The sequence below is a fragment of the Strigops habroptila genome, chromosome 3 (genome assembly GCF_004027225.2).
Source record: "Strigops habroptila isolate Jane chromosome 3, bStrHab1.2.pri, whole genome shotgun sequence".
Lineage (NCBI taxonomy): Eukaryota > Metazoa > Chordata > Aves > Psittaciformes > Psittacidae > Strigops > Strigops habroptila.
Genome location: NC_044279.2, coordinates 9656699 through 9679964, shown reverse-complemented (window position 1 = coordinate 9679964; position 23266 = coordinate 9656699). Strand labels below are relative to the sequence as shown.

The 23266-nt window shown below is 36.9% G+C and overlaps 1 protein-coding gene across 1 annotated transcript in view; it reads right to left on the bottom strand.

The window, feature by feature from the left end:
• Positions 1-7121, bottom strand: part of SEMA3E (semaphorin 3E) — a 138332-nt gene extending 131211 nt beyond the window's left edge. Inside the window, exon 1 of the mRNA XM_030480453.1 lies at positions 6467-7121. Coding sequence (XP_030336313.1) covers positions 6467-6581 — 115 coding nt within the window. The 5' untranslated portion in view covers positions 6582-7121. The remainder of the gene's footprint in view (positions 1-6466) is intronic.
• Between the last annotated feature and the right edge of the window lie 16145 nt (positions 7122-23266).

The following is a 23266-nucleotide window of genomic DNA, read 5'->3' as shown; positions in this document are numbered from 1 at the left end:
CAATGTGAGATGATAAAAGTGGGGAAACCACAGGTTGGTAACATTTGGTTTTGAAACTATGCTCTAAGATAATTATGATGGTTTTGTTTTATGATGGTTTTGTTTTAATATATGTAAGAAAGTAATTCAGTTCCTCAAACTGAAGTCTCAGTGATGACTATTTGCATTTTCCATCATTTTAATGATGTATTTTATTATAAAAACTTCATAAATATTATTTCTTCAAAGTTACTTCCATCTCTTCTTTACAGGAGTTTGGAATTATAACTAAACTACACTACAGATTTTTTTATAATGCAATATTTTCATTCTTTTTCTGTTTTAACATTTTCGTGTTTAATCATGTGTACTTAACTCATTATTTAAATGTCAAATATTAACTAACCAACACAAAACATTGTAACTAGTATACTTAAGAGGGCTTTTTTTTCTGTAAAACAAATATGATAATCTTTATCTCTGCTGGCTATGGATTTCTTTAAGAAATTAAGATTTTTCTAATTAATGCTGGCTGCATGCTATAACTTCATATTTGCCTGGTTACATGAAGAAAACCAGGGTGGCAGTTTAAATAATATGTAGTATTCCTGCTGCATACTTTTAGAATATTTATTGACCAAAAGTTTCTCAAAACCCGACACAGGTGCTCACCCTTGCACAGCTTCGTGTAAATCGTACAAACAACATTAATTCTATTTCCATTTGAGGAAAATGTAACATTTGCTTTGGGTGAAATAATGATGAATACAATATCTGATGAAGAGTTTAAAATAGCAGATGGTGTTATCACTTTGAAAGCAGGGAGCGGTAGCTGCATAGAAGCAGCAGCATGCAGGATATTCTGGTCTTGCACCTTCAGATGGTACTTAGTTCTTTAAAGCAAAAGAAGGAAAGTGATTGATGTTACGCAGCAAACAGTCTGCTTCTTGCATCCCTGGCAGTGGTGTTTATCGCTTCAGAGTTCTGTTACAGCAATACTTACAGAAGCCTTTGTCAACAAAATGTAGTTATGAAAGAAAATAGCATGGATTCTCTACCAAAAAATTCCTGTCTTTGTGAGCAAGTCCCTCTAGGATTACTTGGAAACACTTCTGAACTTACTGCTAGTCACCTCTTGTGATACAGATGAATAATAAACATAAGTTTGCTCTATTTTTTTGGTAAAAAAATCAGTTCTGTCCAGTGGGAGAAGGGATGCTAAAGCTCCTATGTACCCCACAAGTGGTCCAGAGATATTTGCGCATCTTTCTCTAAGATATTTCTAAGCTGACATTGAGTTCCATGTGGCCTCAAGAATTTAAGTAAGAAAAGATTGCTAGTTATAATTCTGGTTATCAGCCATTATACCCAAACACGTTTAGATGTGGAGCCATAATAAAGGATAATGCAGGTCTTTACTTACTAAACCCTTGGAATTATACTATTCTTTAATTCACTGTAAGAAAAATCCAAACTGCAATCTGTTATATATACACACATATTTTATACATACATATATGTGTGTATATACATTGACATAATAATCTTTTCTCTTTACACAGACTTTTCTAGATTATACATAAGCATAGACTGCAAGCTAAATGCTTATTCTGTTACATATTCAAGATGATGTATATCTATCATGAATGAACATCTTTCTCGAACTTAAATTTGCTTTGGTAGGAAAACTAATCTTTCCTACTCATTCAAAACCAAAATTCTATTACAGTGAAAGCTGTTAAAAATAAAAAAACATTTTCGTGCATGAAACTTAATTAGTCATGATTTAGTTATGGGTCATGTGGGTAGTTATGAATTAGCCATGATTTATGTGGCCAGGTGATTAGTAATTGAAAATACTGTACTTGAATTACATATATTTACCTACTTCAGGATTCACAAATGCCTGTCTAAAAATTCCCTACATTTTTGTTATTCAATTTAGTCATCAGTCGCTGAGTAAATGTTACTGCCGCCTAGCTAGAGAACAGACACAGTAGGATATCATGGATAAACATGACAAAACTCTCAGTGTTAATTAAAATAAATTGTGAATTACAATTATCAAGAAAGTTACAGGAGGTGTGCTGAAAGCCTGGCTCTTGCAAATGACAATGAAATGCTTTTTCTGCTGTAACAGAGCTCAGCAGCCCTAAAAGATCATTAGCCAGCCCTAATAAACCAAGATTCTTCTACATTGAATGTTTCATATTATACATTCTACATATTAATACCTATATATGAACATGGAGAATATAACTGCTTCTTTAACATTTCAGCTCTCCCTTCCTTAGTTGTCTGCTGCTATTTATTTATGCTTGGACAATAAATTTTCTAATCCATATTATTTCCTTGTAAATTCAGTCTGTTCCTTCCACCTGCTGCTGCTTGAGTCTACTATGGAAAGTAACAAGAAGCTCCTACATCATGTTAAAGACAGACATTTGGATGGATAAGTCAGGAGCAACTGCTACTTAACCATACCTTTTCCAGACAAGAAGTGCCCAGTGCATGGGTACACAACCTGAGATCAAGTGATGACAAAATCCCTCAAGTCACTCCAGAGCAATGTAAATAGGTAAAACAGACAACAGATCCCTCACCACATAGCCGGCTATACCAGGTCCCACTGCAGCAACAAAATTGTACAGACTGCTGTAAGGGTTCAGCATCTCATTTTCATACAGCGTTAGTTTTGCTTTTTACCATACTCACAAACTAGAGACAACAAAACACCAACAGTTAGAAATATGCTGCAAAACATGCATGATGCTTGATTTATACAATTACATCCTTCACGGGCTCTTCAGGCCTACATGCTTCTAGTGTAGCTCTGTTAGGCTTGTAAAAATATATCCCTCCTGAAACCCAATCCATTTCAATCTGTAACGAAAACAGTTTCTTTTTAACATGCAGTGTGTGCTGATTTCACCTTAATTATATATTTCCCATTGCGAGAACTGAAACTGTGGGATACTGGGAAAGAATTTAACCAGCAGCCTATAAAGAATAGGGGCTGAAGCTTGGCTTCCATTAACACCTCATTAAGCAGAGCCTGTACTGCATGTAAAATGAGTTAATGATTTTTAAATATAGTTGTCAACCTATAACTTTAAAATGCAGAAATTTATTTCTCTCTAATACTGAGCAAGCAATACTACATTTTTATCTCTACAAATCAGCATGAAGCTATTGGAGTACATTATTACCCTGAGCAAGATCTTCACTGGTCATCATCAAAAATTAAAATGCTACCATACCACTATATACCACAAGTGGTACTAATTGCAGTGCAAACTTTCTGATAGGCAGAAGCTGACAATTTGAGGAAAACACCTTCAAGTCCTGGATATAAATATAGTTCAGTTTACTAAAAATGCATTTAGAACCATAAAATGACTGTTAGGTGGTTATAGGATTAATCCTAATCCCATATAAAGGAATGGCAAAACTCTTATGTTTGAGTTTATTGTAAATAAAGACCATCCTCTACCCTACCAAAAAACACCATTACCCTTTGCATTAACTTGACAGGTTTTACAGTAGTTCAAGAATTCAGGACTTTAACTCCCACTGAAACTGAGTAAATGGCCATAGAGCCAAACAGGGGTTGCACAATATATCATTTAATTGGCAAGGGGATTGTGGTATTCCTATCCATCAGGAGACCCCTCCATGCAAAGGTTAGGACATGATCTTCTTGCAGTGGCTTTGGAGACATGTGTGCGCTGCAGGTGAAGCTTGGTTTGCTGTGAGAGCAAAAAGCTCTCATTCACTGTCATTTCACTACACTTTCACTGAGATCACTTAAAAACAAAATTAAAAAAATAAGAATTTATAAAAATCACAGTCTAATTTGTGGAAGCCTTGTCTTGGCTCTTTAAAGTAACAAGATTTTAAAACAGACCAGTTTTAAGTACTTGGTCCATAACAAAAAAAAATCTCACATCTATAAACCTCATCATACTCATCATAGAAGCTTTTAATTTACCAGTCAGTGCTAGCCTGTCTTGGCCTGAATCCCAATTAAACACCAACATCCACAGTTACAAAGGGATGCAGCGAGCAGGCCTGCCCACTTTCATGTTTCAGGGTATTTGCAGTGGAATTTTTAACTGATTTTACAGCTACTCAACACTGAAAATTTACGCATACAGGCTTCATTGTCTGTATCACACAACTCACAGTAGAGGCTGCAGCAGCTTTGTAAAGAGGGTGCATGACCACCTCTTTGTAACTACCCCATGCCCAGCTGGTACCCACAGCAGCCTTTCTCTGCAGTAAATGCAATTAAGATGAGGGACCCTCCTGCTGTTCCTGTTTGATTAGTGAATACAGCAACAACATTCACTCATTGTCTTCATGCTTGGTCACTACATTCTTTTGGCTGGGAGGATTGCAATAGCTGTTCCCAGGGTGCAGGCAGGTATGCCATTTCTAACCTTTGGCTTGGGGTATGTGGCCAGGCAGTCCCTGACTGCAACACAGCTTGTAAAACCAGTCACATTTCATAAGTGTGAAAAATGCAACAGGGTATTGTGCAAGGAGAAATATAAGATGGTAATGTGTGTTTTCATGGTAGAGAATTCACTTGGGACAGATCTTTCTATGTCACTGGATCTGAATGAACTGAGATCAGGCAGGGAAGCTTTGGTCCTCTGTGAGAAATGGATGTTTTAAAATCTCCTTGCAAATATCAGAGTTATGATCTGTTATGGCCAAATTACTGGCTCCCTGCTGAAAATGGAAGTAGTATGCAGTGAAATGTACACTGATTCCAACCAGGGGAGAAACAATTATTTCTACAAGTGAGCACAGAAGCAGTTAATAGTCATGGCACCATTGTGGGGAGCTTGCCAAAACTGGCAGCTAAGCTAGAGTCCTGAACCAACATAAGAGTAGGTCTATTTGTCTTATTTACTGTACTTTTCTCATCTCCCTTACCCCATCACAAGCAAACAAATATCAATAATAAAGATAGCCTTAGCAATTACACCTAGAAATAAATCAATGTTCAAATGCACCTTTTTAACAGTAAGAGATGTGAAAGGATTATATAATCAGCATTTGTCAGTCATTCCTACTGTACTCTGAAACCATAGGCTAAATAAGAAGTAGTTTATATATTAAAGGGGTCATATAATTTATTTTATTGAGAGCAATTAATTGTTTACTTACAAGACAGCTTTCCGTGACAAGTCTTTCTTTAAATCATGTTTCACTGCCCTATAAAAGCAAACCCCATTTCTTATAGCTTCCTAGCAAGACATTCAGACCAATTATCCTATTCAGCTTCTCCTTTCTTTATAATTGGTAATTTAGCTTGCTATATAAAACACAATTAAACCTTATTTGGACTAAAGCTATCTACATGTGGAGGTGTAGCTAATGCTAATTCTTAAATCTTAGCCATACTTAAAATAGGTATCCTAATTTACTTCCCAGTGCTGCAGCTTAGTTATCACTTTCATAACCACAGAAATGTTCTTGAGTGAATTAGCATTTTTTCATTCCCAACTATGTCAGCAGAAAGGCATTTTCTTTTCATTTTTGCATACGAGGTAATATCAAAACATTACTGATTGGCCAATCATCAATTTATCTTGCACGCTTACTTACATTTTTTCACTCCTACCGCAATAACTGCCTGTCATATATTTCTAAATACATGATCTACAAATGTATGTACAGAGAACTGAAATGTCATGGTTGTGAACAGGTGTTTTTATATATACACAGGATTAAAATCAAATCACAAGAAAGAGTTTAAATCATATGCAATCCAGCACCGAACAAGAAGATATTGTGAAGGAGCTAAGGAAGAATGGGTGCATGACCCATTCTTCCTTAATAATTTTAAACAAACAAACAAAAGTTATAAGTACTCTACATATATATGTCAGGAAAAATATCTTTTTTTTCTTTGGGTAACTCAGTTAAACTGCAAGCAGACTTACATTGGCAGTTAGTCATTTTAATTATAGTGTGATGACACTTGCTAGTTTAGAAAATGAATCATATGGTTGCACAGGAATTCAATCTTTTGCCTTAGCTATATTTGTAGATGGATAGAATTCTAAAAGTGAAACAGGCATTTAATTGTTTAAGGATTACTTGATGCATATAAGTATATTTATTCAGCAATAATTTCAGGTTATCTTCTCCATTTCTTTCCACCTCATTAGAGACCAGACGAGCTCCTTACAGCACACAGGATAAGACAGAATGACAAGCAAATATAACATACTCTCAGGTAGAAGAATATTTCGGTAGCCTAAAATCATCACTGTGAGTGCCTTAAATCTCCCTGAATTCAGTAAAGTTAATTATGGATGCAGTCTAGCACAAGGAAACAATTCACAAGATTTCTGAACAAGAATATTTTACTCTGTCAAAGACCATAATTTAACCCCGATGTAATACATTTAGTGAAGCCAATGAACTTGTATTAGCATAAAGTCTTTAAAAACCTGACACACTGACCTACCTTTATGTGATAGACGTAACCTTGGCTGCCTTGTATCTGTTGCATGACATCCAGTCGGTAACTCTGGTAACAAGCCATACAGTACCAGGATTAAAAGGTCCTGGGCAGATGCCATCCTGCCCAAGATCAAATTCTTGCTCTCTTCACTTAAACACTGCTGCTGTTTCTTTGTTGTTTTGGTGAGTTTTTTAAGGCTCCAAGTTCCACTTCTACTTTCCCAGTGCAGCTAGATCTCTCTCTTTGGTCAGTTTGTGGGGTATCTCTACAGGAAATTCAACGTTCATCAGAGAAGAACACAGTCTCAGCTAGCTATTTGTCAAGCTGTGCAAATGTCATGTAAAAATATTCCCTCCCTAGGACAATTGTTTATAAAGTGCGAGGACATTCCAAGGTGTCACTCTGCAGTGTTGTGTCTTGAGCTCTCTTTAGTAACTCTGCCAGTGGATTCAGGAAGAAGCTGTATTTTCAGTCCCTCCTGCAAGGCAATTCATTCAGAAAAGGAGGGAGGGAGAGGGGAAAAAAAAGGAAGCAAGCACCCTCCTCCTTGGTGCTCTTCAGAACTCAGCCCCTTGCTCTGACTTGCCAAACAGCTAGTTTTAATTCACCTTTCACCTTTGCTAATTAAAAACAAGAAGTGCCATTCCCTCCTGGAGTTGCAGGATCCACCCAGCGGGGAAGCCAGGCTGTCAGGCTGCTGTATTTACTGAGAAAGTTCAGGGAGGGTTGAGGCAGTGTACAGTACTAGCTGCTTCTAGGAAGCATTTTAATCCACGTGCCGTGCACTGATTCCTCAATCGCTTTGTGGTTTCACGTTGTAAAGCATCAGGAGAAGGGTCAGAATTCCTCCCATCCCTTCCTTTTGAAAAGTCATTTCAGCTTTTGTTCCCAGCTCAGTTTTAGGGGAGGATCAACCCCTGAATTAACTATTTAAGTACATTATCACTTAGAGTCGTTAAACAGCATGCTACTAAGTGGATCAGAATAAAAGGATTCCAGCTGTATATCCTTTCTTACTTTAAAGAAAAAGCTTCAGTTTTGATTTTTTTTTTTTCCCCAAATGTTGTTTTACACAGTGGTTTTTCCGCATTACATTTTAAATGTCTGTAAGCCTGGAACCTTAGGTCATCTATACATATCAGTAAAATTATTTTTCTAAGTAGATGCCTGTAGGATTGGGCAGTATTAAAATATATATATATGAAAAAAAGAATGTAAAAACCTGAGCCAAGCACTGTGATAGCACGATAAACAGCATCAGATTTACAAGTGTTAAGCAGTTGTCTTTTATATTACAACTAACAAATACCAGAAAACTTAATCTCTTATTCATGTCATTTGTAACTTAAAAATTTACCCATGGCAGGAACTAAATTTTTATGTATCAAGATTATAGATCTATGTCTGGGTTACATTAATCAAGGAATGTTGTTCTCCATAATTAAGATCTCAAGCATAGAATCACTTAGAATTTTGTGAGGTGCATTTTAGTCATTAACAATTGCACTTTTTTTAATGAGATGGAGCATTAAAGTAATGCTAAGTCTTTATACATCTCATTGTCTTATACAGAAAATGAATCCCAAAGAAAGGAAAATTCAAACTAATATATGCATTTGACAATAATGCACTCAAACAAATTTGGTAGCCAACAAAAGATAATGATACCTGGAGAGAAAGATTTAATAAGAAATTTCTGTATGCCAGCAAACTGAAAAGAACACAGTACAATAATATAGTAAAATGCTGATAACTGTAATAGCAGGATACATAGATGGGAGAAGACAGATCTGTTCAAGGAGAATAAAAAATATGAACTACTAGGCCAGGAAAAAGGAAAAAAAAAAAAAAACTTTGGTGAAAAGACAGAAGTAAATCATGACGGTTTTATGTCCTCCAAGGACTCTTGTATAATCAGAAGCAGGGAGGAGGTCATGTCTACCTGTTAGTTCTCCAACAGCAGGTCACGTACACTACCTGGGCTTGCTTTAAATCAGCTGGAAACTGTGCCAACAGCAGTTAAACCACAGGAGCAAGAGCTAAATCACACAGCTATTTGCTCCATTTCTTGCACACCACTGCAGGTTGCATTGAATTTTATGCTGATGTGCCAGCTGTCTGGCAGTAACTCAGCATGTGTACTTGAGACATTGTCAGTGGAGAACGTAATGTAGGCTCTGCCTCCAAGCACTGACCTCAGCATGAATGAGTTTATCATCTACCCAATGGGCTTATTATTATTGGCACCTTTCTGTAGTACTGAGGCATAAAAATGTGCTGTGTTTGACCATTAAAATCTGCTGTAAAGAAGCATGATCTGGTGCCTGCTGAGGTTAGTGAAGACTGAAAATTTTGGTTTGACTTTGAATGTGATTCTGTGAGTTCCTATTGAAATATTTACATTTTTCCTAAAATAGAAAAAGAAGAAAAAATTTATTAGAATTCTCGCAGATTCATTTTTTCTAACCATAAGTCTGCAAAATTTAAATATTTCTGAGTCTGAAATAGTCCAAATGGAATTTTAAATTTGAAGGATCCTCATATGGGAAACCGAACACTCCTTCAAATTTAATGTATGTATCTTCAAAAAGGACATAAAATCCAAACATGAGCTCACAGTATGAAAACTAAAAGCATATTCAGTGAATAAAGGAAACATTAGTGTAAACCCCAAAATCCCGCCTCTCTGTAAAACTCTTCTCCAAGCTGTACTAAGGTGTTTTTTATTGAATTTCCCAGGCTGCAGCTGAGACTGTGGATGCTGAATTCAGGTATTCTGAGGTGGTACCCGAAAGTTAGTGTGACAAGTTCAAAACAATTTCCTAACCTTTAAATTTCTGGTTTAATTTTCCAGCTGGGGAAAGGGAACCAGGGGGAAGAAGGGACGAAGAAGTTGCTGGAAACTATGGGCCTTATTCTGTATTTAGATAAGACGTAGGGTGCAGCAGGTCTATTCAAACAAGACATACATACAAATAAGGCAATTTCCCGCCAGCCTGAGTTTGCATGCTTTCACATGCATTTCTAACCACACACATCTCCAGTCATTACACGTCTCCTTGGCTCCCTCAAGCACAATGTGACCCAGGGCTGGAGCTCTAGTAGAGTCAGAAATACCCAAAAAGCTGATTTTCATATTCGTGCCCGAGGACAAAGCATTTTTCTCTGAAATCTGATTCTCAATCAGGGTGGGCCCTGCGGGTGCCTCAGGCTCCTTCCCTTGCCTGCCAAGGGAAGGGCCATGGAGCAAAGGCACAGCAGCAGAAGCTGGATCTGCTGCTTGATGTTAAGGCTTTTTCTGTCCGCAAGAGGTGCCAACATGGGAAAGCTGGGAATGGCTGCTGAGCAGGGGGAAAGATGCCTGCACTAGAAAGAGGCCTAACAGGGTAGAAGAGAAAGGGAAAATTCATGGATGGTATATGCAGGATACTGATTATTTTCCTAAGAAAAGTTCATGTTCCCAGGGGATGAATTCTCACTTTACTGTTCTCAAATTGCTGTATAAGAATCACAAGCGTTACGCCCTAACACAAGAAGTTTTTATGCAAACAAGTAGTGGAATGGTACATACAATTTCAAGTCAAGAGAAACATGTGCCCTCAGGCAAAGCAGTGAAGCTCTTTGCCTCATCATCTTTTCAACTAAATAGCCATACGGTCTTGCCTCGAGGGGCATTTTGAGAGACTTTGTCCTAAAAGATTTTAAACAGTAGGTAGAAGGATGGTAACACAGATGTTCAAATATTAGGATTCAGTCATAGATGAGTACAAACACAGATGCCCCATGGCTGTGGAGGCCCGCATGTAATACAGTGATGGGTCCCTCAAAAGTAAACAAAGTGGGTTTACTGATTATTTTCTGTTAATAGGGCAAATACAACAGATCTCTGTCAAACCTCAGTTTGCTTTGCTCCAGTTAAGTAAATGCTGACAGAAAAGTAAAAAATTGTGCCTGGAAATCTGTGTGTAAAGAGTATTTGAAATTTCAAATGCAAACCCTGTATTTGATTGCTGGGGTAGAGTGCTTATAATCACACATGTCCTAAAGAGGAAGATGACAGGTTTTCATAATAGAAAAGGAAAAAATGAGGTTGTTGTGTACATCTGTATTCGTTATGTACAGTAAAGTCCATTAAAGGAACTACAAATTGATTGCCAATTACTATGTAAAGTCCGTGGACCATAGTTTGACTTGCTACAGCCACTGCAGATCCAGAGCAATTATGGTGAAGTCATTGAGCCTGCAAATCTGAAACAGTCTAACACAAAATGCTTCTGACATATTGTGTGAAGTGGTTTAAGTTTAACTGATAGAGTGAAACGTAAACGCAGGAGCACAATATAAATAAGTAGATCTGCAGCTACTAGCACCAGTATCAAATTCTAAACATTATAACTGTAAAGCAAAATGAAGTGTTTAGAAAATGTAAAGCTGGGGTTGTCCAAGAATTGCCATAACCATAATTTAAAACCAGGTTTAAAAGTTACTAGAATGCCTCCTTCTTCTGATGACAATACACCGAGCCACAGTAGGAGTTTTCTCTTTCTTTATTGGACCATGTTGGCAGTTCAAAAGAAGGTGTTCAACCACAAAAGAAGCTGTTTGACCTTCACTAAAGTTAATGATGTCTGCATTTTCATTAGTATTGTAACCTGTGGTAGCTACACTGCACAGGTAATCATATCTTCACTTATTTAATAGACAAAGCTTTAAAAAATACTTAAAGAACTTCTCTTACAATACTTCATCTGTAAAACTTTTTCATGTCACTACTTACCACTGGGTATTGAATCTCTTCTTGACACCTCAGCTTTCAAATTCTATCATCCTTACAACAGACGCAGAAGGTGAAGGAACAATCTATATATCATGTAATTGTTATCTCTGTGTTATCTCTGCCTTTGAGGTGGGAATTCATGTCTGCTCCGGTCTCCATTGCAAACTGGTAACTGGCTCTTTTGCATCAGTACTGGAAGAAATGGTATCACAAAACTGCTTGTCATGGGACAGTGCAGGTACTGCAGCCTCATAACTCCCAATCAACTCATAAAAATTTTTGTGGACACATTAAGTAAGAGCACTAACAAGAACCAACAAGAACATGAGAAAGCTGATCCAACAGGTGAGTAATGGCTGAATAGTATCTTCTGGGATCTATCTCAATGAAAGGAGCCGAACTGTGGCTGGATAGTCCCACTGACCCTCGGAAGGATATGCTAACTGATAGCAGAAGAATATTGTCAGATCCTGTTTGATACAAGGAAATAGCAGGCAATAATAATAAAACTTGGTCCTCTATGGAATTTTAAGGGTAGAAATGTTTTAGGTCTTTGCTTTTGTCTGCAAATGTCGGATCCTAACCCTGTATGAAAGTAGGTGTGTTTATATGTAATGTCTCCAGGACAAGGAAGCGTAATTTCTCCTGGTTTATACACAGCACACTCTCAATTTGATCCAAGATCAAATTTAGACAATATTCATTAAGCAAAAGTGTTTGACTGAACATGAACCTGTACTTCAAACTCACCACAAAAATTACATGTTAAATTAATTCTCTGGAGGAAGAAGAAGAGTTCTCAATTAAATTACATTCCCTTAATTCCAGATAGACTAGGTTTTCATGGGTAAATATGGAAACATACTGTCCTTGGAATACTGCTGCTTGAAGTAATGTAATTTCTATGACTAATTACAGGTGAATGTCAATACTACCTGGGACATAGATTGCATACTTTGGTTAACCTATAAAAACCAAGTGGAATGTTTGTTTCTTCAAATGCAGACCTCTTAAGGGATTTCTTTATAGGTTTCACTAAAAAAAAGGCATATCAGCGTATCAGTGTGCCTCATTCCTGAAATCAGCTCCATGTGCCTGACTTGTGATTAGTACATGGGTCACAGCAATCTGTACGGTTAGTTATGGATGAAAATCAAATTACTGATTTCTCTAGGGAAATGTATTTTTGATGATATTTTTGCTACTAAATAATTGCTGAAGTCTCTCAAAAGAAAAAGCAAAAAACCAAACAGTTAGTTGTTTGTTGGAGATCAAGATTAAATATGGCATGTCATATCTTCCATGGATCACTGAGCAGGAAATAAAAGTATAATGGTCAAAAGTCTATTATTCAGTAATTATGGTTATCATTATTTCCCATTATTTCAGATATTTCCCATTAACTCAGAATGAGGAATATGTTTTATTTAAAGTTAATGAACAATGTGAATACTGTGTAGTTTTCCCTCTAAATTATTTTGCTTCCAATTGATTGCTTCTTGGTTCTTCGCTATTTAATAAAGAAACAGAACAACAAACAAGACACATATAAGAATGATATTTTATGCCTTAAAGATGCCATTTAGTTGCTTCAGTTCTTAGCTATTAATTTCTTTACGCAAGAATGAAGTGTTTTGGCCATTGTCAGAAACAGCTATAAACAAGCTTTTTTATTTTCCTTGATGAGAAACACGAAGCTATAACATACAAATTTTGTGTCTGAAGCCTATGGCCATCTTTTAATTTAATTATCATCTTAAAGGTGAAATGGAAAGCATTTGTAAAAAATAAACCATTTGAACTGCAAATCAGTTGCAGATTTTAAAGCTGAAAATGCATTTTCATGCAAAATATTTGGAAATCAGTTCCAGTTTTATTGCTCACTAATGGATTCCACATTCCTGCTTGAGCAAGATGATGACATCATTAGTTTGGACAAAAGTCCTGAGCTACACATAGTTTGTATTTTTACTTACAGGTGTAAGTGTAAGTACTTACTTAGTGGAAGATATACACCATGGCAGAACCCAAAAGCAGAGAGGAAGGACTGCTGTGTGCTGTGATTTGCACCAGTAGGATATAATCTGCTTTCAGGAATGGATTAGATTTGTCATGACAGCCATGTAGGTGAATGTATTGGTCTAAAAACTGAAGGAAACATGAAGAAAATCTGAAGACACACTTTTGGGTATTTAATATGGAGCATGCTTGGACGTGAGCTGTATATTTTCAGCTGCAATACGGAAAGAAGCTTAGCTGATATGCTTCAGTGTCACAGTGGTTAAAGCATTAATTCTCTCCTTGGTTTAAAGATGTTCATAGGTACATATCCTGCTTTGAATCCCTTTCCAGTTGTCAGGCAGCTAACATTTATTAGGTATTATGTCACTGAGTACTGAAGTGCACAAATCCCCAGTATTTTGCAGCAATTCCTGGTGAGCAGTGGCTGATCCCCCTGTAGCCATAGGCAGCTTTAGGAAACATGGGAGATTTTGAACCTTTCAAATTTTGTAGTAAACCTCCCAAAGTAATGAGAGATCCAGTGCGGTAGGGACTGAACAATCTATTTCCCTTGAGGTCTTTAGAAACCCCAGTAGTAACTAGATCATCACTTTCAAAGGAGAAAACAAAAAACCTATCCATTGCTATGTTTCTAACTGCTCTACCACACACACACACATACACACATCTATGCTGCCTCATAGCTAATAATGTGTCTATGTAGGAGAACTTATGCTCTGATTGACTTACTGCCCTTTGCTGTGTGGTAGTTGAAACAAAATATCTGGCTTTGCATTCAGAACTTGGGTGCTCCTTATACCATATATGCTTTTTTTCTTTTTTTGCCATCTGCTTCATTATTATCATAAAGTCATTGTCATTGTATTTCAATTGACGTCTGTCTAGACAGATATTTATTTGAACCACCAATACATTCACTTCAACAAAAAAAGAAAGAAAAACAAAAACCAAACCAGAGACTTTAATACATTTTCTTTATTGAAAAGCCAACAACTTCAGCTTTCAAGAAGTCTCTGGGCAGGATAACAAACAGCATTAAGTTAATCTTTTAAATTACCACCTGGAGGAAATGAGAGAGGAGCGTCAGTCTATTTTACAACTAGGTAAGTGATACTTTATCTCAGGGAAATCTGTTGTCTGCCTGTTAAGATCATTCATATCATTATTAAGGACAGGAAAGTATTGCCCTCATCTGCTAAGATACTGCCATCTTCATAGTCATTTGACATTGTTGCAGTAACAAAATCAACAGTTACAATCATTATGATTACTACTCAGAAATCCAGATTTACAGCTGTATAGCAAAAGTGCAGTAGAATTGCCAGATCTGAGAAAAAAAAATCAAATCCTAAGGCTGTGTTGGCTGATAGAGAAATTTCATATACACAAATTTCCCCAATTCAAAAGAACAGCAATGAGACAGAAGCATAATCAGGGGGCAAGCAATTGTCTGTATGAATGTGGAAAGCTGTTCAGTCTCTCACCATAGCTGAGCTGAATTCAAAGTGAGAGGCTGAAGCTATGAAACAGGGCATCAAGGAAAAATCAAGGAAAGCATCATGGCAGCAAGATGAATTAGACAACGAACTAGCTGACTCAGGATGTGGTCAAAGCCATGTTATTTGGCGCATTTTTAACTAGGTTACCCCGCCCTGCTGAGGAGGCGTACCGAATGATGTATTAGTTGTTTTCCATCCCAAGGTGCCATGATCTTATAAATGCTGTGGCTCAGGATCATGTCTATTTTGAATTTACAAAACCACTTTGTATGTAATGGGCAAGGCAAGGATTAGAAAGCTGATTATTAGACCAGTATAAGACTATTTACACAGGGACTTTTTACACTTGGTGAGGGCACAGTGGAAACCACACTTCTCTGGTTAATCTCTCTGTAGGCATTCTCTGAATCATAATTTGTTTTTATAGAAGTGACCATCTTCCTCCGACACCAAAGGAGGGCACGACCCAAAAGGCAAAGTCACCATAGACTGTAGTTTAGTCTGCTATGACTTCTCTGCTCTAACACAAAGCACATGTGTATTCCCTAAAATAGAAAAGTTAAAGTAGGCAAAACAAGAAGGACATTCAAATTTTGGCTGCCTGGGGGAAGCCCTGATTTACAATACAGCAAGTTATACAGTCTGGTGGTGTTGTGTTAGTTGATGCTCAGCATAATTACCATGGCAGTTAGTATGATAAAGTTTTAAAAATAACAGTAACTAAAATATTGGGTAGTGGTTGAATCATCTGGAATACAAAAGCGGTCTGTAAAGTGCAGAATCCGCTCATTGTGGTTCCTGTGTATCACTTCTGTAGTCTGTGTAGTTCTTATTCCCTCAGTTATATTTTCCTAAGGTTCCAGAGCCAAATTATTGCATCACCAAAAAGGCCAGAAACAGGATGGCCTTATTTTCTGGTTGTGTAAAATGACTTGATTCAATTTCTATTAATAGGGACTGTTAGGAACACCAAATATCCTGAAATTATAACTCTACTGGTGCATAATGTGAATACGCAAAAAACATTCATTCAACACTTTCCCACACCCCCTCCTATTTTATACATTAAATTTCCAATACAGAATTTTGGGGGTTACATCAAGTCAATTGCAGGGTTATTTGTGAGAACTGAAAACATGATAAATAAAATACACTTTTTCTGTTCCAGTAGGCCAAGGTAATACTTCAGACCTATTCTTCAGACTACAAACAGTTCCACTGATTTCAACAGGGACATTCATGTACTTTAAGTTAAGTACGTGGTTAAGTGATTTGCTGGGTCAGGGTTCAAAATCCTGAAATTTTTAGTAAGAGAAAAATAAGAAATTAAATAAACAAAAAAATTTGTTCCCAGTAACAATGTTAGAAAAGAACAAACTATTCCTCGGTTTTAGACTTGTTTTTTCCATTTCAGGAATTCCCCCCTAAGAGATGATAATTTCTGTTTCCAGATAGATATCGCATTTTATTTGCACCTGTACAGTAAAAAATCAGTTCTGAGCTTGTGGAAAACTGAGAGTTTATAGGGTAAGTTGGGCAGAGCCAGTTCCAGAGAAGTGATGGCAGGCAAAGGGGGCCAGAGGTGGAACAGGGATTAGAAGGTACCTCTCTGATTCCAAGAGGATTAGGGGACGTTCTCTGTCTACAAGAGCGAGTGGCACAAACTGATCTGTGTCCATCTTGCTTAGGGTTAATGCACTACAGTGCAGATTGGCCACATTTTAAGTATGGACCAGAGGTTTTCCTGTGATCCTGAGCTCCTGAGCTGTGATAATCACCCTGTGTTTTATTAGTTTCAAACTTTCTAATATTACTATGGGAGTTGTGTTGTAATTCACTAGTTTGGCATTTTATGAAACTAGGTTCTGTGATTGGATGCCACCAGGTGAGTTGTGAAGGCTTGTGAGCTCTTCTGAGGATGCAAATCGTACCGAGATAGTGTTGAAAGTCTGTGTAGGACAAAGACTGGTGCAGCCTTTTTGTGCTCCCTGCCAAAAGGTATCCTTGGAGTGAATTGTCTCCGGGACTGGAGAGAGATGGTTGGAACAGTCCAAAAAACAGTCAATGAGCAAACAAAATATTAATTAGTCTTGAATTGGCTCAATGAAATTATTCTGAGATGGAATTCAAGAGATTTTAGAGTGACAGGAGTGAGGGCAGGGACCTTTCTCTTTGTTCTCCCTTTTCATCCATGAGACAGGAGCCATACCTTTCTCCCCATACCTGCAGACCTCTTTGCCTTCCCTGCTACAGCACTCTTTGGTTGCACTCTGCTCCCACTGTTCTCCTTTTTTCCTTACACTGACACCTCTTCTACACATATTTCCTTGTATCTTAGGCTGACACGAAGGCTGAGCTGCTTCTGCATAGAATGAGGGTGGATCAGCTTCCTCTTCTTCATCAGGTCAGGGTCAGCGTGGGATCCAGAAACTTATGCTGCAGAGAAAGAAAGTGTTCCTGTCTCCCCCAACTTGTGCATGAATAGATAGATATGAAACATTCAGGCTTAAAGACACCTTCCTGTCCCAGCTGCAGGTGAAGGGGATTGTCTATTGCCTCTTGCCGGACACACTTATAGGCAATTGCCTGTCTCTGTTTATGCAGTGCAAACTTTTAACAGTCAGATACTATTTGGCGAGAACAAATTCTAATCTGTGCCTATCAGTTATTTCACTTTTCTGGAAATACATGCTATTTAGGAGGCTAGGTTAACCGCTTCTGACATCACACAGCTCTAGCTATTCTTCAGTTTCTGACCAAATCTTTGCTTTCTGCACAGTTCATCTGTGCTACTTACAAATTTTCTTAAATATGCCTTATCCAGAGGACTTCTCTGTCTTTCCTCTAACTGTGTCAATGGAAGCAAAATGACCTATTTGTAATTGAAAATACTGCTTTCCTCTTTTGGGACTTCATTTGGCCCCTTTCTTATTTCATAAGTAGTGCTATATTCAACAATCACCATAGGTAATTTCTGATCTCAAGGTCAAAAGGGTGCTTGAGTTTGAGAAAATTCACCTAAAGCCTACATTAAAGTGATTATTATGAATCCAAAGAGAGTGTCATGAATTATTTGTTATGGAATGATATATCCCTGCTTGTACAGACCCGGCCAATAACTCAGCACCACACAGCCATTTTCTCATCCCCCCCCTCTTTTTCCCCCTCTGGGTGGGATGGAGAGGAGAATGGAAAGAACTTAAACCCCATGTGTTGACATAAGAACAGTTTAATAACTAAAAGAAAGTAAAATATAGTGATAATAGAAAGAATACTACTACTACTAATAATAATAATAATAATGGGAAACAACAAGAGAAGAAATGAAAGCTCAGAAAACACAAGTGATGCACAATATGACTGTTCACCACCTGCAGACCAACACCCAACCTGACCAAGCAGCAATAGGTCCCTTCCAGCCAACTCCTCCCAGTTTATATACTGGGCATGATGTGCTGTGGTATGGAGTAGCCCTTTGACTACTTTGGGTCAGCTGTCCTGTCTCTTCTTCCTCCCAGCTTCTTGTGCCCCTCCTCACTGGCAGAGCATGAGACTGAAAAGTCCTTGATCAAGTTGTTGCTCAAGTCCCTGAGCAACAACTAAAACATCAGTGTGCTATCAGCATTGTTCTCAGACTAAAGCCAAAACACAGCACTGCACCAGCTACTAGGAGGGAGCAAAATAACTGTTACAGCTGAAACCAGGACAACAGTATAACTTGCAGAACTTATACCCTGTTTTGACTGCACTAACACTTTCTGGGAAAAACCAGGACAGTAATGGTGCATTTGTCCAAATGAACACTTTTGTTCTGATTAGGACTATTACTTTGGGGTGAATTTTCTGATTCACATAGCATACCTCGGTTCATGTTGTGAGCAGGGGGAGAAGATGCAACTGGATTCCTTTCTGATGAAACTAAACAGGAAGATATGTTCCAGGATGGCACCCAACATGCTCCTACTCTCACTGGGCACTAGTCCAGGGAATCAAACTAGAATTAATCCAAAATTAAACTCCTGGAACTCATATATCATAGATGTGATGTTTTGTTAAAGGTATACAAACTTATCAAAATTACTGTTGTCTCCTGTCTGCTGACAAATTCGCATTGAATTGGTTGAATAATTTCAGATACAACTACTTTGCATGGAAATATCAAGGAAGTGATTAGGGTCATAAAACTGTTAAGGCGAGAGTGTGCATCTTACCTGTGTTAATCCAATAAACCAGTGATCATATGTTCAGATTTGAGAGATCCAACTTTCAGCTATGTCACAATTTGATTTAAACCTATGAATCTGAAACTGGGGGGTTTGGGTGGGGTTTTTTTTCCTGAATGATTCAGTACATAAAGTTGACTCATGGTTTGGTATTTTTGCATGCCCAACTCAGACAAGAAAATTATTTGATATAGATCAACTTGGATCTTCCCTCTGACATTCACTATAAATGTAATCTTTCATTCAGAAAAACACTTTTTTTTATTTTTGAGAAAAAGAAAAGGAATGTCACATTCTATTCAACTTCAAACTTCATTTTCACTTTTAAAGTACTAAAACATAGTTATTCACTTAGCACTATTCACAGGACCTCAGTGAATCTGGCACTCAGTTCCCATGTTCAGATCATCAGACTAAAACACTCAGCAGAATGGAAGCCTGTCTGAGAAAGATTACTATTACTTGTCACTTTTATGGAAATATGCCATTTTCTTCTAAAAAAAGGGGGTGCTTGATCTAGAAAGCCTGCCAACTAAAAGTGTATATTTATAAATTCATAAATCTTGATCAGCCATAGATGGGAGCTTATTTCTCTGTGGGCTGAACACCCAACAAATGACCATTTGACTTCATTGTAAGATGGGAGGAATTATTTGGTACTGGAGGTCATATTTTATTTATTTCAGTTCAAGGGCCAGTAATTTTCCACAGCTAATATCCTGTTTTAAAAATATCTTTAAATTATCTCCCTAAAAATAAAATCATATACTCACACATCTTTCACTAGCACTTAACTTTTGGAAAGACTGAATTCTAAGTTGTGCTATTGACTGGTTCTTCCCCCAGATATTCTCAGCAATCTGTCTTAGGATAAATATTTCTTTGAATATTTCCCTCCAGATTTTGATTTTATTGTGATTATTCTCTTATAATTTCTATAGAAGACTCACAGTCTTGACCCCCAAAACCCATGATCTGAGAAATGTATTAACCAACCATGTTTTCTGCATTCATTAACTTTAGACTTTCACTGAGCAATTATTCACCATCATTACTTTTCTCCATCATTTTTGTAGGAAATTAATACTTATGAGGTTTCAAAGGAACTATAAAGAACATACATACAAACTGCTACAGTACGAACATCCCAATGACTATGGCTCTGGAAAGGATGGGCACAGGTGGTTCGTGTCTACAGATCACTTCAGCTTTGCCTCCACTGCCACAGAAGTGGGAGAAGCCATTAGTTCAAAAAGGAGTTTCTTTGTCAGCTTTTGGGCCTAAGTATCTTCATTTAATTTTATAAACAATGCCACAGAGAAAGAGACAGTGTATGTTTTGGTGCTCGAGTGTACGTCAATATTGATAAAGGAAAAAACACACCATCAATCTTGTTCATATGAACCACGTGATTTTATACAATCAAACCTATTTTTGTCCTTTTTTTGCTGAGGCCACCATGAGATGTTACATGTCATTTTAGGGTGTTAAACCTAGCTGAAATGGGGACTCAGCCCAAATATTTCACATTAACCACTGGACAATAACACTAGAAATTAGCCTATGGTATCTGCTAACATTTCAGACTGGATTTGGCCTGCAAGAAACCCCTAAAATGCTTGGTACTCTGCAAGTTGTGAATTTGAATCAAAAATTTTATTCTGCGGACTACATTAATTTTGGAATCATATTTTTCATAAGTTTGTAATTTTACTCTGTCTTAGTTGGAAGATGGAGAATACATAGCATTTAGGAAGAATAAAAAAATAATCAGCAACAGTTTTGAGAACTGGTTTTAATTTGGATCTTGTCCTTAACTCAGGCTGCCCTTCATCCCTGTGGGCTTTCTGCAGCCATCCAAATTTCATTGACCAGTTGGTAGCAAAAAGCTCATTTAAATTTCCTTGTCCTTTGCCTATGGTAAGGCTCATAGCAACATTTGTGATACTGCATTGACCAAAATGCCTGAAAATACTATTTTTCAGGTTGAAATTTCTCACTTCTTTCCACATTATAAATGACGTATAACATTTGTGTCCGAGTTCCTTCTATTAAAGATAATATTTTTATTAACACAAAACGTGTTTACTAACACCCTCAGTGGATATTTTGGATTAAATTCCTCATAATAAAACCATAAAAAAAATAAAATGTTAAGTGTTTGGACTAATTAATAATTATTTTCCTTTTATTGCAAATAACTTGCTCTTAGGCATGCGTTTCAGTCTCCCTTGGATTTCCCCCACCATTTTATTTCCCTTCTATAATGTTTCTTCATATGGATAATTTCTACAGTTAAATAGCAATCAAATATATATATTAAAAAAAAGGAAATGGATTTTATTTATAAAGTTTTTTCTGTTTTAGACAACAGGCTTATGATTTTGCATCTTTGGAGTGAAGATCATGAGATATTGGTACAATATTTTCTTCTGCCAAAATCTGACTGGCAGCAAGAAGAACTGGGTTTAAATTTTATAGGGGCCACTACAAAACTAACTGGATCTATCCAGAAACTTGGCCAAATCACGCAAACACTTCTGATGCTCAATAAGCTGATTTTCTAACCTGAAAAAGAGTGGTGTTTAACAGACCTTGTTTAACAGTCAAAATTTTCATCCAAAGAAGAAAAGAGAACACTTAAACAAGTAGATAAACGGAACAATAACCATAACATAATTGCTAGAGGATAAATATAACTGTTTAGCAGTCTTTTTCTTGTGAGATACAATTCTTTTTAAAATAACTACCTCCTAAATGTAACACATACAAAACCAGGCAGGTCTAAGATCTCTCTATTTGTCTGTTTAATTTTTCACCTCTTTGCTCCACTCAGTGACAAAACATCCCTTTCTTTTACGGCTTCCTCTCCCCTCTGGAGTTCTTGGGATGTAACTAATGTCTTGATCATGATGCTTAAATGGGCTTTGCATGAACACTAAGCATGGAGCTATTTTCACATATTAGTCAACTCCTACTGTTACGTCTCAGAGGCTTATGTTAAGGTATAATGCAGGTACAACTCTTTATTGGCAGTAGAGAACATTTAGATGTCTATGCTCTATAGCATAGTTTAGATGTCTATACTTACTTAGCAGCTAAATTGAGTTGAGCTAAGATCTACCTGAATTTCTTAGGTGTATAAAAAATGTAGTTAGTTTCCCTAAAATACTTAATTTTTCAACAGAAAAATGGGATTCCTGGTTATAAACCCATTTCTTCCAATTTGCAGCCATTACAGAACACCATGAATCATGCACATCTTCTTATTTCATCAGTTATAAAAAAGTTAGTTTCAAGGTCCAGAAAAATTGAATGTACTTGAATAACAACTAGCCACCTCATTCCTTTCACAATTGTTCAAATGAATATGCAGCTTTTTCCTGCTTTCAAAATGACATCACTGCTTTATTGGGATGTAAAAGAACAACTGCAAGAATGTCAATTGAAAGATGCTGAACAGCAATGCATAATTTCTTTCCTAAATGGTTAATTCAGTAAATTAAACAACAGAATTAGCATTCAGGAGATGGAGATTCAGTTCCTGGCTCTACTTTTGTGATATTTGTCAGGTCACTTAGTTTCTTCATGTCTGAGGTTCCCCAATAATTAAAATCAGAGATATTACTTGTCAGGTCAAAAGTATAGAGTAAAGACATTTATTTGAACATTTATGGAGTCTAAAGATATCAAGTCTGAAATACATTTGGATAGAAAATTGTCTTATAAAAGAGTATACATTTTTAACTTCCAAATACTTTCCACATCACACTGTGGACTAATTTTTCTTATTCATACATTCCCTACTTAAGCAGCCAAATCAGAAAGAAGTCCAATTTTAAATAAACTGTGTTCTTTCAGATTCAGAAGCTAAGATACTCTGCTCTCCCAGAAGCTTGAAGTCCTTTAGAAAGTTGCACAAACCTACACATTTTAAAGTTTTTCCTAGAAGTCTTATGCAAAATTGTGGAAATGAAATTACTTGTGTTTAAGAAACATCATTTTTCATGTAAGCGAAGCAGATGTTATTAATTATCAAACTAGAGACCACGCTCATACACAAAAGCATGAGAAGTGTAGTAGCACTGTAGGTGAACTGTAAAATTAGTGTGCTATTTTTGTTAGAGGTGATAACACTAACATCATATTCAGTAAAGAGGAATGTTACTTTTCCTTTGGAAGAAGATGTTACAGGACAAATCTCTGTATAAATACATCTGTCAGTATCATTCATCTGAAAGACTTTTTTTGCATTGATTTCTACTTTTATAACAAAAACTGG